Source organism: Rhizoctonia solani, chromosome 2 (assembly GCF_016906535.1).
Source record: "Rhizoctonia solani chromosome 2, complete sequence".
Taxonomy (NCBI): Eukaryota; Fungi; Basidiomycota; class Agaricomycetes; order Cantharellales; family Ceratobasidiaceae; genus Rhizoctonia; species Rhizoctonia solani.
The window spans coordinates 2044902-2060613 of NC_057371.1; the positions used below are offsets into that span (position 1 = coordinate 2044902).

Below are 15712 nucleotides of genomic sequence, written 5' to 3' on the forward strand. Positions count from 1 at the left end.
GACGCACCACAAATGTGTTAGACTGTGGCGGCAACTCCAGCAATTTGCCTGTAATCGACCGCCGAGGTAAATTGATGAACTCTCAAGTACCAGAAATATTCCATAGAACCACGGGCGATACGTTCCAGTCTCAGGGACGCACATAAGTGCATTGCGCCGTTGTGTGTGGGCCGAATAAACAAGCGAAATACTAATGACATCCGAATGCGAGCAATTGAAGGGAAGCGAGCCCAAGTCACGTGAGTAGTTTGAAGCTTGGAATGCTTAGTAATCCGGTCCTCTCGGAAGCAAATCTGTTGATTGCACTCGGCGTGCGCACCCATTGTCAAGACTGTAAAGACCGTTCAGCAACGCCGAATTCATCATGGTGAGTCTACTGAGCTGCTAAAAGGATGGATGGATAGCATTCAAGTCGCTGGAGGAGCAATTGGGAGGAATTTGAGTGTGGATCGAATGCGCCTGGGCTCGATGGACTCGAAATAAAAAAGAAATGGCAACGGAAACTAACGATGTACGCAGGCACGGGGACCCAAAAAGCACTTGAAGCGCCTTGCTGCGCCCAGCTCGTGGATGCTGGACAAACTGTCTGGAACCTATGTGCGTAGGACAAAATAAACTGAGCAAACTGTACGCTAAGATATTGTACAGGCCCCCCGTCCCTCGCCCGGTCCCCACAAGCTCCGCGAATCCCTCCCCCTCACCATCTTCCTCCGCAACCGTCTCAAGTATGCCTTGACCGGCCGTGAAGTTACCACGATTGTCGCCCAGCGATTGATCAAGGTCGACGGCAAGGTCCGCACCGACAACACCTACCCTACCGGCTACATGGGTGCGTTGTAAGCGGCCGTAATATGGGATATATGCTCAATTTTCGGTGAAACAGACGTCATTTCGATCGAAAAGTCGGGCGAGCACTTCCGTCTCCTCTACGACGTCAAGGGTCGTTTCGTTATCCACCGCATCACTCCTGAGGAAGCTACCTACAAGCTCCTCAAGGTCCGCAAGACCGCCGTTGGTGCTCGTGGCGTTCCCTACATTGTCACTCACGACGGCCGAACGATCCGATACCCTGATCCTCAAATCAAGGGTAAAAGTTTTCATCTTCAGAGTTCGCGGTAATAGGCTAACAATGCATGCAGTCAACGACACCGTCAAGTTCGATATCACGACCGGCAAGATCACCGAGTTTGTCAAGTTCGACACTGGTAACCTCGTCATGATCACTGGCGGCCGTAACATGGGACGTGTTGGTACCATCACCCACCGTGAGCGTCACGTCGGAGGCTTCGATATTGTCCACGTCAAGGATGTCCTTGACCGCACCTTTGCCACCCGGTAAGTCTGCATTTGAAAATGGTCGAAAAACAAAGGTCTAAACCACATCTGTCCAGAATTTCCAACATTTTCGTTATTGGTGAGGGCTCAAAAGCCTGGATCTCGCTTCCCAAGGGCAAGGGCACCAAGCTCACCATTGCCGAGGAGCGCGACCAGCGCAGGAGGCAGCGTGCCGCCGAGGCGTAAGCATCACGGCCCGATTTTGGAGTGGATGTGGTGTTTTCGTTGCGGTTATGCTGTAAGATTCATGATGTGTCTCTATTCCTATGCAATGCTATGCAATCCATTGTGAGAGATGCATATATATAAGTAAAAAAAGCAATGAACAACAGTATAAATTACATTATCAAATTGAGGTATCGTGAAGTGGCTAAATAAGGAACAAAACACCAGCTTTAGATCGGGTTTATACGTGAGGATTCCAACCTTTAGGGATCACGGGTTACTACAAGACAGTTGACAAACGAAGCTGATACACTTACCAACAAAAAGTTGGGACAAGTTCGCTGGATCTGTCGCGGTAGCAATCAGATCATTCACAGTATATTCGACGCTCATTGAAGTATCCAATTTTCGTGCGACAGAAGAGAGCGCACGATCTGCTGCCTCAGCCTCTGCAGTATCGAGCCCCATACCATCCATATCCGTGTCCGCTGTACCTTGGATGTGCTTGATTTTGACAGGGGCAGCAGACCTGTGACACAGGAATACAATTGAGCGTTCACGAGACCATGCGCTTTGGTCGATATGACCCACCATGAATGCAAAGGATCGTGGTTGAAGACTTCCAAGATGGTCTTGATCACACTCGCCTGGTCACGGAGCACACGAAGAGTCTCCTCTGCACATCTTCTGAATACGCCCTCGGTTCCAGTGGATCCCAGACCATCGACAATGTCCGCCGTCAGTCGGAATGGAACAGTCTCGGGAATTGGCAATAGTCGGCCCTAGACACAAGTTTCAGCACGGTACACCCCCAATGACCCTATGGCCATTCATCAAATGGACGAACCTGGTCAAAGGCAATCCCGAGATCAATATGCACTACCTCTCCTGTCATATTGTGAATCAAAATATTCGACAAGTGCCTGTCACCCAGTCCGAGAACGTGCCCCACTATTGACGTTGTGGCGACAGAACGTTGGTAGTTGAGTCGCATATCAAACCAGGCGGTGGGGAGTTTGTGAGCTTCGGTAAAAAAGTGACGCATGACCGGTCTGAAATTCTTTCGGATTTCCATGAACATATCGAGGAGTACCTGTGGTTTCCCTGTCGCACGGGCCTTTCGCAAATGATCGGTGCATACAGGGGGTTGCCAGTCTCCGGGGTTGTACCTGATATCGAATGCCCGTTTGAGAACAAGAATCTGGCATGATTAAAGGTGGGCCTACTTTTTGTGCGCATTGAGGAGCCATCCTCCTATAGGCATCGTGTTCGTGACAAATTCCAACAAGCCAGCTTGGGAAGCAAGTGGAATGACCTTGTAAGTTCGGACTCTAAGATTGCGTCTTTTGCTAGCACGATCTCGCTTCAGTAGGATATTGACGAGCTCGAAAACCTGTTCCATGACTGCATCTTGTCGTAAGTCGTCTTCTCCTTCCCCTTTGAACTGTACTAGGGTCAGACACTATTACTGGCTGAACTAAGGGGCACGCACCAGCTGTTTGTATCTCTCCCCGTCTTCGCCAATGCAATCGTTGATTTTGGGAAGGTTGATCCCGCCAGCGGTTGAGAATCGGGTTCCATAACGGGTCAATCGAATAATGTTGTCTTCGTACCGGCAAGTCATATCGATGGACGTGTATGCTGTGGAGACAGGTACGTCCAAGTCCTTTAATTTGGCCAGCTCCATGTGTTGTGGCACTACCTTGTTCTTGCTATCTTTGAGAGCCTTGTCTTGCTTCAGTGAGTATTTCGCCCATTGAAGGCACGCGTTGCAGAGTTGGACGAATTGGACAACTCGTTTTCCGACGGACTGGTCCTGCTGAAGCCTTTCCAGTATATTGCGAGCCGCTTCGTCTCGTTTAGTCTGTAACTGAGGATCGGCCGCCAAAGTTCGTGACTGGCGCCGGTTAGACGTAGTTACTGCTGAACCACCTGCACTTGTGGAAGCAAGCGCGTATACTTGGTAAAGTGTGTGAAACGGGTGGTCATGACAGAGGCGAGCCATGAGATTGCGGATATTTGAATGACTTGGGTCGGCAGTGGTGGACAAGCGAGCGGAAATCTGATGGGCAAGAAAGGCGAATTTATGCGATGGGATTTGCTGAAGTGCTCCTCGAAGTACCGATGTATTCAGAGCGTGATCCGAGAAATTAGCGAACCAGAGTGAACAGAATCGAATGATAGTATCGTTGTTTTCTGAATCATCTGCGACTAGACAGCGGGCGTACATTTCAATGGCTTGCTCCAAGAATACTCGCTGAGATTCGGTATGCCTATCGAACTGCTCGGTGTCTGCTTTGAGAAGTGCTTGGGATTTACGTTGTTGTTGAGTTAACTGGGCGTTCCCAGCAGATCTTCTCAATGTTTCTCCTATTTGAGCGAGTTCGTTCTTTTTGCGGTCCATCCTTGCCTTGAGACGTCGCACTTCGGGAGATAATTTGAGCGCCGTATCGTACTGCTCCTCTGCAAATTCGGCATATCGGCGGTAAACAATCGCATGTGATGGATGTTGGTGCAGCTCTTGAAGCATTTTTTCAGCGCGCCAAAAATATTTCTCCCGAATATCCATGGGTTGTTCCAAACGAGCATCCGAAGCCCATGTTCCCTGTTTGATGGATCAGCAAATAGTATGGGCGCAGTAAGAGAATAGCATACAAGGAGGGACAGTAATTGCGCAGAGGGAACCAAATCTTTGGGAGAACGCCTACACTTATCCTCCGGTTGGCCCAGGAATTGCTTGAGGAAACTGACTGCCGTTTTCTGTTCTTGATTAGCCCATATCACGCTCGCGTATTCTTGGGCGAATTCAAACCCGTTGTTCTGTGCACCATTTCCAGCCCGGATAATTGAGTTGAGTGCAATCTGGTTTTTTTGAGAATCTCTTGCAGCCTGGGACAATTTGATGAGCAGGTCTTGCTCATATTGGAGGAGCCTCTTGGTGTCTTCGGAGTCTATATTGCCTATTTGCATGGCGCGATTTTTGTAAATATTGGCCCGGATTAACGAGAGCCGAGTGGCAACTAGTGACTCGTAGTCTTCAAATCTACAATAGCCCATTGTTGAGCGTTATAAGATTGAGGCTCGCGTTTGACTCACTCAAAATCTTGTGAAAGCGACGAAAACGTCTTGTGGAAAGCTATCGAATCTTGTGGCTCTAGGAATTTCCGAACTTCACCGATACACATGAGTGCACGGATCGATTTTTTGATATGAGACATATCTTCCGAACCAAGTGCTCTGAGACGCTCCATTTCATTCCGGCGGGCATCACAGACGCGTAACTGGATCACCGAAGGGTCTCTCTCCTGGTGAACAGCCCTGAGTGCGTAATAAAGGGATGAGCCTGGAGGAAGATTATCGGTGGAGACAGGAAGATCCCATGTTTCTGTGCGCCAACCCAGCGTATATCCATCGTCCGTTGAAGGGACATGAGCGTTCTTTGAACCATTGATCATTGTCATAGCCATGTTCTCAAACCCAAAAGATTGTAGGGAATGCAACACACCCGGAGTACTAGAAGCTGATGCTCCAGGGCTTTCGAACATCGCACCAAAGAACTGGAAGGCTTTATCCCATCGGCCCTCGTGGTGGAATCGACGGATCAAATGTGACTGGATATCGTCACTTTTTACCATAAAATCCGTCAGGCTCGTCAATGTGGCTGTAGATATCGTAGAGGATTTCTTCGGTACTGCGGGTAACAGTATCATCAGGGAAATCGTGGATTCGATCCTCGTATAATTCTAGGAAAAGTATCCCAGTCGTGTAGGCACCGCAGCGGAGAGCTCCTTCACTGAGCAGCCGATAGTCGATATCTAACCAATGGTTGTAGACCAACATATCCCGAGGCTCTGGGCCAGATAGAGGATAGAAATTTCGCAAGTGCAACACGACTTGTATCAGACAGTCGACGATTGAAATGGAAATGGAATCTCGGGTGAGAAGCTCGGTAAAGTAGGACGATATTCGCGACCTGGCGGTACCTGTGCCATATCGATCCTTGGGAATTCCAAGTTGGTGATCTTCGTGTTGCAGTACTGCGTGGACTAGGACAGGAAGAAGTTGTTTGGCGATTATTTCATCAGTTCGAACGACTTCTACTAATTGGGCAAAGAATTCTTGACTTTTGATTGTGGATAACACAGCGCAAAAATATGAGCTCAGCGTGCAAATCCACAAGGAGTAATCTGTTGCTGAGTTCTTGAGATCTTCTGCCACCAATAGCTCATCCAGCAATCGAGGTTGGATTATAAGAGGAAACTCTGCATGTTGAGGGTAGAATGCACGTTCTTGCTGAACTCCCCTCGAAATCGAAGGGGTCCCGGGGAAATTAACCAGATCGACCTCCAGATTCGATAGCCGACCGATCGTTTGATAGGCAATAAAGACCTTGGCGGGATCTTCAGAATAAACCAGGTCGAATAGAACGACCAATATAGCTGACAGTGGTGAAGTGGAATCTCGTTTGTTTTTGACCGCTGAGGAACGATGGATGGCATCCACTGAGTGTGCATCGTGCCGGTCTGAAGTCAATGTTCGAACGTTTCCTTTATTTAGGAAGAGCAGCTCAGTAAATGCCGCAGCATCTTCATTCTGAATCTCGTCGCCCAGAGGGATACAAGATTTGAGGTGCCAGAAGTCTGCTTTCGCAAAAGCGGATTGCCGAGAGTCTTCGTAGTGAGTCTCATGATGAGTAATTGATAAAAGCCGATGCACAGTTCGGAATTTACTGGCGTTGGATGCGTAGTGTTGTAATATATAAGACATGTTATCCGAGTCCAGCTCCTCAGCGCGCAGAACCAGCTCCGAGTATTTAAGCTCTCTGGGCCACAGCGCAAGAACATTGAGAATTTCGGGATGGAGGTTTTGAGCATCTCCTAGGGAAGTGGAAGCCTGTTTCTCCAATTTGGCGGTAACGCCTTCCACCCAATCCATGAGTTTGTCCCCCAAATGGCGCATAAATTCGTCGCTCTCTCGCGTGTAGTCATAGGCAATTCGGCCCATTCTTCCGAGAACTTCGAGCCTTGGTGAGCTTGAGGTAATCGCAGCTACGTGCTTTGGAACGGATAAAAGACACCAATCGAGCGCCGATTGGGCCATTCTAGCAAGATCGGGCTGAGTAAGGAGGAGCGAATACCCATGTATGAGAGTACGAAGAAGAGTCCAATCCTTGCGAAATTGTTTAAGACAGGCAACAACTATGCTGAGAGCACGTAAAAGGCGAAGTTGTTCGTTGACCAAGGGCGATTTATTGATAGCTGTGAATAAATGGTGCGCAACATGATAGGCAAGGTGTGATTCGACAAACAAAGTCGAATGATTTTCCAGGAACCAGAAGAGCGATGCAATAACGGTCTGCGGTTTGAAAGCAGGCAAAACTGGATCGTGTACGGGAAAGTCGTATTCGCCCCAATAGTATTGGAATGCTTGGAAATCTTTGGCCGCACTCCTCTTTCCTTGTTGTTCAAAGGCGTTAGATATATCCTCATCTGGAGCCCCGTTGATAGTTCGAACAATGGAGACCACGATCTGGGGAGCAACTCGTATGAGATAATCTTGGGCGACCTCCTCCGGGGGACAAGCGTCATTGGCCCGCTTCAAGAGAACATCTTTGAGATCGGCAGTGGCCTCTTGTGACAATTTATGTGTCTCTTCATCAAGGCTCTCTTCGTGGTAGAAAACAACGGAAAGTCCGATGACATCGTGGAAGCAATTTCGTAAACCCTGCGATTCAGAGATGCCAATGTTTTTACACAAGTCTTGGAACTGTTTGATTCCATGCGAGACAGGTTCTCTAAGGCCGCCGACGAGCAAAAGTGTAGGACCAACAAGCCTGAAAGACTCTTCGGTGCGCTCTTGCATGGAATTGTAGCCTAATAAATGAAAAGGAATCTGCGCAAGATCTTTTTGGGCTAAGCATGTAGAGAATGCGATTTGAGAAGCGTACGCCTCGAATAGCTGAGAAAGGTTGGCCAAGCCCATTCGATCTGCCACTGCAATGAGGATGGACTCCATGTGGCGGCTGAAAGCAGTCGAATGATAACAGGTTTCGAGCAAGTGCCAATATGGGCCTCTTCGGACGGACGAGCTAACCACCATCACGTTTCCCAAGGCCATGAACCGAGTAAGCATACCCTCAAAGCTACCAAGTAAGGGAAATTCAGCACCACCCTACTGCCCGGAAACGGGCTGGACACTCACTCATCCGTTGTGATAGAAAGTTGCGCTCGTACGTCTTGATAAAAAGCCATAGGGTTGGTGTCGGTGTATTTCAACGATCTGAATACTCCAGCGGTGGCCTCTGCAGCCCTAACTCTTACTCGTATATCGCAATCGGTACCCAGGTTAACAAGCATCGTGCCTGGCAAGTATTCGGAGGACAACGCGTCTATTTCATCGTCTGAAGGAGTGGACCAAATAGACTGTTGCGGGTCGAGCGCAATGTAGTGGCTCATGAGCACAGTAAACTTATCCCTGGCCTTCCACGAAAGTATCTTCTGTGTGACTAACATCTCGGAAAGCCAGTGGAGCAAGACGCGTGATTGAACTCCAAAGTCCTTTTCAGAGTTATCTCGCTGGACCCAGAGGAAGATAGTACATTCTAAGAATGTAATCAAAACAAGTTGCATCTTCTCACAACGGGGATGCGCGTAAGACTTGAGAAGGTCGCCAAGGTGATCAAGAGTACTCTCCAAGTCTGAGTGGTCCATATGGAGGTATTGGCGACGAATACACTCGAAAACACTGGGAGCAAGAGCGAAGAAGGCGTGACCATCGCATGATTGCAAAAGCTGTAACAGGTCTCTGTCGCGAGCTGGCTCCAAGGTAGGTGACTGAAATGCAGGAACGGCTGTTAAGAAGCGAGTCGCAAACGATACAAGAGCACAGGATGCACGGGAAGTTATCCAGCTATCAACAGCTCGCGCGCTCCCCTCAGAATTTACTGTCCTGATTTCTGAAAATCCATCGGCATCCAAACCAGAGGCCTTTTCTTCACCTGGACTAGCTGGTCTTAGACTGTGAAGAGACTGACGCAGGAACCGCGATAATTCTACAAATATATCTTGAGCCTGATAATTATCTAATTAGCAATAGCACGGTGGTGATGGTGGTCGTCTACATGCCTCCGATGAACGCCAGATCTTCTGCAATAATCCTCGTCGGGCCTTGGATTCCTCTTCTGTCCCGGGGGCGTTTCGGTGGATCATTTGAGCAAGAGCCCGCCGCTTGATACCAGTGTCTACGTCAGGATCCATTATTCCCTTCCAGGGCGTGTGCTCAATTGTATCTTCTCCCTCATTAATTAGTACGCTAAATGCGACCAATATCGTTGCACGTTCGTCAGCCGCCCACCTAGACGCGGAAATGCAAGGGATGATATTCTGAATCAGGCTACACGCAGCCTTAATTACGCGACCATTGGAACGCATGCCATCGGAGACTAGCGAGGCCTCAAACCATAGAGCGAGGCATGCCAGATCTGCGGCCCTACGTGCCGCTTCACGGGACATGAGAGAGGCATCCTTTGCAGAGTCCCATTCCGCTAGCAGGGTACCAAGAGACTTGAGAAGAAATGCAGATGATTTTCGGGCACGGTCGTTGGGTACGGTGAGATCACTATCAGGTATTTGCGCCGTATTACTGAGTGAATTCGGTGCTATAGGCTCACGAGTGCCAGACCTACGGGACGCATTGGGACGAAACGCGGGGAGCTGAGCATGGATAAGGAAATCTCGAATCAAATCGCTCTGATGGCGCTCTAGCATGACTTCGGTAGTTACACAATCAGGGAGGAGGGGGGCAGCGATGGGAAGGATACGACGAGTCATCACACAAGAGGCCTGCAAAAGTTCTAAAATATCGGCCAGTGAAAATGTGTCTAGACGTGCTCGTGAGTTATTTCGCACAGTTTCTGTTACGTTCCAAGACTCAGATAGCCAACCAAGTACTTTGTCTTCAAGTTGCTTTCGATATAGACGGGCATCTCGACCAGCGATCCGCAAGCACTCGACCAGAAACGCGCACACGCTATCATGGGGAAATGAGGGACCTTGAACTAGGAGGTCAGTTGCGAATGCTTCGATGTCCTTGAAAAGCGTTTGGTCGTCGAGATGCCCGTTCCGAGCGATCGCGTTCGCTGCATGACAAGCTGCTCTACACTCTAGAGTCACACTCGTTTTACGAATGGCGTGCGTCCAAAAAAGCGAGAGCTCCTCAGAAACGGGGTTTTTTGAGATTGAATGGGAAACAGCCTCTTGGGCACAGGCAATAGCTGCACAACAAATAAACGCCCATGAGGATGACGCATGGTCATCCTGAGAGAAAAACGCGAGCAATGTCGAGCACACCTCGGATTGAGTCGAAGTTGAGAGCTTGCTCCAGTGTCGATCTACCAGGAATAACAGAACCTGCAATCGATAGATTCGGGTCGAGGGGACTGCTTTGATTTGAGACAACAGTGACAAGACCGGACTTGATAATCGCAGACTCTTGCCTCCCCGTCGTGGTGTGTCTGAGCTTGAACCTGTAGAAAAAAGCATCTGAAATTTTTCTAGTCTGGAGCGCATTCCAACTTTACGAAAAAAGTAAAAATTACCTGAGCGATACAATCGGCCTGAAGTTGCAATGCAGTCCAGGATAGTGCGTGTGACGAGGTGAAATCTGCGCCATATCGGAACGAGCTGGTCTCGAAGGCACTGCGGATAGCCTTTCGGTCTCGAATTATTTGTAGCCGAATGGCATCAAGTGAGAGGCCTTCAAGGCCAGAGCGACTTCCAGGTTCCCCGTCTAACGCCGCATTCAGTCGTGCAATCGCATCGGATTTAGGAAACTGGGCATCATCACTCTCCATCATCAAAGGCATCAGAAGGTTAAATATAAGTACAAGTCCTTCCTTGATAGCCCGAGTCTTGGTATTCCACAGGTCCAATAATGGAAACCAGAGTTGAGCGCCAAACTTCATGATTTCTCGTGATCGGTTGAGTTCTAGGTCCAAAAGTGCAGAGTTGAGCGCCCTATCGCGTCCTGGTGGGCGGTGCCTTCCGAAGGATGTTGGATGAAGTATTGGCTAAAGGAGTCAAAATAGCTTGTGGGGCACCAGGTATAGAGGTCATCATAAACGAAGCGTTGGGGTGCGCTAGGAGTGCTCGGATTAAGGCTACAAACTCAATTTGGTCCAATCGGGTGGATTTCAGGTGGGGACCGGAGCCTGCTGGTGGAGACATGATTCTTTGACGTTTCCTACGAGGGCTGATAACATCCTCGACCTCTTCGTCTGACCCTCCATTGATACCGGAATCGAATGTATTGAGAAGTTCTCCAAGGTCAGATTATGAGATAGACGAGTGCCTAGCACGGCAGCAAATGAAATTGCCATAAGATGTGACCACGTATCGATATCAAGGTGATCCATATGCGGTCGAAATTCCGCTATAGTCCGAAGGGCTTTGACGTATGAAAGGGCAACCGGAAGGAATACGTTCCCATTATGAACCAGCATTTGCGTCAAGTGAGAGATCAGTGGCTTTATGACTCGCCGATTCAAGTTGGGAACACTTCGTTCTGTCAGCCAACGGACGAAACCTGCTGCCTTTTCTAGCCGTGCTGCTGTGTCAGTTCCAGTTCTTCTGCTCATCTTCTCGCCCGAGCTTTTAATGTATTTATCCTTCTCATCCAGCACCAATGGGAAGACCTTTTGAAAAAGATAGAGCCAGGCCTTTCCGTCACCTCTTTCGTCAAGGTTGTTGACTACACTGTCACGTTTGAGGGATTCTTGAAGTATCTCATCCCCTCCGTGCGGTCACGAATTGTCTTGCCAACAAGGAGCTCCAAGGCGGTGGAAATATCTTGTGACATTTTAAGCGAACAGCAGATAGTATAATTAAGGATTTTTAAGTTCCCTATCAATCAGCTGTAGATAGTATTAGTTAGCAAGTAAAACTAGACTCGCATAGCCCAAATTGTGACAGTTGAACAGATGGTCGTGGAGAATTCAAACTCTAACCCTGAGACACGTGACCGTGCTGACAATCGTATTGTTCGCTTCCGAATTTACCGTTTACGAGCCCGGTCTTGCTTCTCTATCAAACTCATAACTTACCCCATTGTTTTATCAAGACTCTATTATGATTGGGAGATGCTCGTGTAATAATTCTTCTAGGATAATGTGAGCGCTCTCTGTGAGCCTCGGTGTCCGACCAAGCGCTCGGGTCTGAGTAATAAATTGCACCCGAAAAATCTAGGATAACGTGACCTTGAATTGTCGGCGAAGGGGCACCGATACCAGGAAGCTACTGTAGCTCATGCGCACTTGGCGCTGTGCGAACTGTGGTGGCTTTGCTGGAGCCATTCGCTAAGAACTCCAAAGGTAGGGAAAATTAGACACATCCATATGCCCTCTGCCAAAAGCACACATGAATTCGTAGCTAATCAGGCCCGATGCCTACCAAGGGATGAGCTTGAGATATGAGGACTCACAACGAGTAGCAAATTTTGCTCAAATTTCACAGACAAGGTATCAATACAGGTACTTGTTCTCCACTATGATCTCCCGTGTTTATTTCCCTGCATTCTTACTTCCACCATTATTGAACTTACGCATATATGCGATTGTTTGTCTGATCTATCTTGCACGATAAGACTAACCCTAACCCCTGGCGATGTTGAAATACTTCTATCTGTCTTAAGCACTGGGCGCATAGAGCTCCGAGCGGGAGACAGAATCCTACTGTGAGCGTGGGTTTGAAGCGCACATGTGAATTAGTGTCCTTGGCGTACCAGGAATATGTCCGTTGACGAGATGGAATTCTATCATCTGGGCAAAATGAAATAATTAGGCCAGCGTTATCCCTTCTCAGGAAGAATTCAGTATGCGAACACACATTCGGGGAATGTTCTATTGCCAATAGTCCGGTTGACGGTACCGAGGTGGCACACCCAGCCTGTTGTGATGATACCGCCATTCGATACCATCCACGCGCCAGACTCACCCAAATCAAACTAGGAGTGTACTCACTATACCCTACCACACCAGGGCCGCAAATGCATCGACGATCCTGGAACATTGCTATCCCTAAGAAACCTCCCCTGATCACTAAGAGCGCGGTTGCGCTTCAGTACTTGTACACAGATATTCATGAAGCAAAACTTAAAGAATAAAATTATATACATTCGACAAAAGCCAAAGCAATATGACCGTCTGTCACAAAAACGGCAAGATCCAAATTAACCTTCGGTAATTACCAATAATCCTCGCAACGATACTCGACCATTGTGCCAGCCCTCTCTTTTCTATGCTTAGCCCATTTATCAAACCAGACTTGCATCTTCTGTCGGCTTTCCACGCTCCCTACATTCACAGTAGCAATCATTCGACCCCAGTCTATACTTAGAGCGAAACAGGTTAATTCCCGGAAGGAAGAATGTTCTGAGTATGGGACGCCATATATGTAACCCGTGGGTTAGAGCCGCGCTGTGGCCGTAAATCACTTGCCGTATACTCGTGAGCTTGTGCTTGGGAGAGAATTTGATCAATAGTGGGTGCGATATTCTGCCCAACCGGGGGCGTATATCTAATGAAAAGTAGTCATTGGGTTGAAAACAAACAATATGTAACTCGACACTGTGAGAACATGGGCATATACTTACGTCCAACCAGTGGGCCTGAAACCTAGTATTCGGTCGTATTGAGCCTGATTGAGTACTAGATATTCGCTTAAACTTTCGATAGTGATTTGTCCGAGGGGAAGAACATGAACCTGTGCAGCTGCAGGTCCTTGGTGAGCATCCCATGCAAAGTTGGATCGGCTTGGCACATAAAGACGCGTGCTTGCGAGAATTACAATAAATTTTAGACGATAAGCTTTTTGCGATAGCTAGGCACGAAATCCAGTTAGAACTCCTGGAACATGACAACAGTAGAGCTTACCTTTGACAATTCGCTCTTTGCCAATCGTATATGTCCCAACAACCACTAAAACCCCTCTTCCCAAATCGCCGGAAGCTCCTGCGGAGAGGTGTTGGCCAAGGCCTTGGATTGTGTCTGAGCCAACATTTTTGGCGAAGGTTTGAACCAACCGCCCTTCCCCGCCGGGTTAATTAATAAAGCTGGGAGTGACTTTTGTTTGCCGTTTTTTGTTTGTATAGCCTTGTCTTCTTGTATATAGCGCTTTGCTAGCTCAGCACATGCGTTTATGACCATTGTTTGAGGCGGAAAACAATACTAGTATGAATAAGGTAGATCGGCCAACTAGTTTAGTGAATACAGAATTTCAACTTACTTTGGGGTTTAAGTAAGTGGTATCAAGATAAACAGTGTCCAACTTTTGACCATGTATCGCCGGATGTAAAGCATGTGCTGGCACGCGCGAAATCTCCGCAATGTAGATACGTGAAATGGCGATCACTTCCTACGAATGGCGACTTGATAGGGGAATCTCCAGCATCAATCGTTTGTTTCCTGAGAACACAAATAAGGATGATCCTGGGCCTGGTTGGCATAAGCATTGAATGGTGTTCATTACGGAATCATAGAATATGGCTACAATGGTTCCATCGATAAGTGTGACCCGAACCCCTCCAGTATCGGGAATTTCGACAGCTTGATTGTCAGGGAGGGGTTTACCCATTTTGATCCACACGAAGCATGTGTTTGATAAGGTTTGCAGTTGTTACTGCCTCTAAACGATTAAAACCAGCGCTATCAACAGAAATGTCCATCTCACAAGAACAATATATCGGTCCATTTTTCCAACTCGAGGATAGATTTGTGTAATGGTCGGAATGAGCGTGTCTATAACAGCGCGCATAAGTACGCTAAGCTGTTGCAAAAGGGAATAGTACATACGAAAGGAAGTATGCTGTTACTTCCGGAATCTTTCCATAACAAAAGGCATCCACAGCGATAGGCATTCCAGGCATAACCTTGAGTGGCACTTAGAGCTGAAATTCCAAGCATGCATATGTAAAACACACCTTATAAAAAGGAGCTGGTTTCCTTTTTTTCGGATTGTCCCCAGTTCTAGTCGATACTTTTGCTTTTCCTACGAATTTATTCGCTTGGCATTGCGTTTTGTATTGTTGATAGTATCCACAGCATCCCAGGCCTCCTTTCTTGTCTGGATATCATCAACGCGTCTAGCGTGTTTGAATTGTGTGGCGTGTCGTAACTTGAAAGAACTTTATTGACACACGCGATCGAATTCACCCAATTGGAGTGGAATGACCACAATCAGTGCCTCCGTTGAGGTCTTCGGAGGTTTGGCAAGACACTCGTCAATGTGGTCGCTGATTTCCTGTATTCCTGTCTGTTAACTAGTGCTCTGAAAAGCCCATTGTGCATACCTTTGCTGTAGAATCCAACAGTACTAAGCCACAAACGCGACAGGTCCTAAGCTCCACAGAACTGGCCAACAATTGGTTTCCTAGACATCTTGGAGTTTCGGAAGGTATAGCAATACTTGATTCAGGTACATCAACATCCTCAATTGCGTCGTCCTCGATGGCGTGTATTCCGTGATCATGGTAATCTATCGGGTCGCTAAAACTTAAATCCAGTACGTCCTCGGTCGGGGAAGTTCCAATACACCCTTCATCATCAGATATAATGATGACGTCAGGTTTCCTTGCGCCTGTTTTGTGTGTGCCAGGAGTGACTGAAGGACCAGGAACTACAGAATCCCGCTTGAGCCGTTTGGAAACAAAGAAGCTCAATAGTGTGTGGGATTCTTCAGCAGCTACGTCTTGCTTCCTTTTTTGAGATACTTCAGGTGTGGACATTGTGTATAAGGAAGGTATAATAAAATTGATAGATTTATAGTAATGCTTAGACTTGTAAGAAAGCACTCCAATGGTGGGCGGCGTCCGATCGTCGTTTAGTCACGTGATACATGGAGAACAATCGGACCTTCTCTCTGGTGGTTGGCGCGATCTGTCTGCGTTTATTTTACCTTGCACATAAATTAACGCATCACTCTACTAAAACTATTGGCGCTGGCGTGGGCTTGAGAGCCATCCAAAACTCACTATTTACCTGCGGAGCTCCACAGGATGCTTATCCTCCACGCATCTTATTTAGCTTGGATTGATATATCTTACAGTAAGCTTCCTAGGTGGCGTAAACGCCCACCAGCTAAGACGCTGTGGAGCCCTGCGATTGCACGGGAAGCCGAAAGTGTTTCCAACCCCTCGCGAATCCCAGGGGGTTTGATAAACC

At 47.9% G+C, this 15712-nt stretch overlaps 4 protein-coding genes across 4 annotated transcripts; 1 reads left to right on the top strand and 3 right to left on the bottom strand.

Moving 5' to 3' along the window:
- Positions 1-570: 570 nt before the first annotated feature.
- RhiXN_05270 (ribosomal family S4e) lies at positions 571-1521 on the top strand (the record flags this gene model as incomplete). Its single annotated transcript, XM_043325086.1, has 5 exons — positions 571-597; positions 649-829; positions 884-1087; positions 1140-1335; positions 1392-1521. The coding sequence occupies 5 exons, from the start codon at positions 571-573 to the stop codon at positions 1519-1521; spliced, it is 738 nt and encodes a 245-aa protein (XP_043177505.1).
- A 242-nt stretch (positions 1522-1763) lies between these two features.
- Positions 1764-10462, bottom strand: RhiXN_05271 (phosphatidylinositol 3- and 4-kinase; the record flags this gene model as incomplete). The annotated part of the gene is made up of 12 exons (XM_043325087.1): positions 1764-1780; positions 1818-2029; positions 2092-2282; positions 2348-2669; positions 2727-2944; positions 2993-4105; positions 4156-4543; positions 4597-5065; positions 5133-7642; positions 7702-8581; positions 8621-10040; positions 10097-10462. The coding sequence occupies 12 exons, from the start codon at positions 10460-10462 to the stop codon at positions 1764-1766; spliced, it is 8106 nt and encodes a 2701-aa protein (XP_043177506.1).
- Positions 10463-10514: 52 nt separating this feature from the next.
- On the bottom strand, positions 10515-11355 carry RhiXN_05272 (uncharacterized protein; the record flags this gene model as incomplete). The annotated part of the gene is made up of 3 exons (XM_043325088.1): positions 10515-10816; positions 10843-11247; positions 11304-11355. 3 exons carry the CDS (start codon positions 11353-11355, stop codon positions 10515-10517), a joined length of 759 nt encoding a protein of 252 aa, XP_043177507.1.
- A 1546-nt stretch (positions 11356-12901) lies between these two features.
- On the bottom strand, positions 12902-15276 carry RhiXN_05273 (DNA repair metallo-beta-lactamase; the record flags this gene model as incomplete). The annotated part of the gene is made up of 11 exons (XM_043325089.1): positions 12902-13070; positions 13147-13264; positions 13341-13373; positions 13427-13528; positions 13576-13720; positions 13779-13907; positions 14137-14290; positions 14345-14421; positions 14473-14615; positions 14705-14792; positions 14842-15276. The coding sequence occupies 11 exons, from the start codon at positions 15274-15276 to the stop codon at positions 12902-12904; spliced, it is 1593 nt and encodes a 530-aa protein (XP_043177508.1).
- Between the last annotated feature and the right edge of the window lie 436 nt (positions 15277-15712).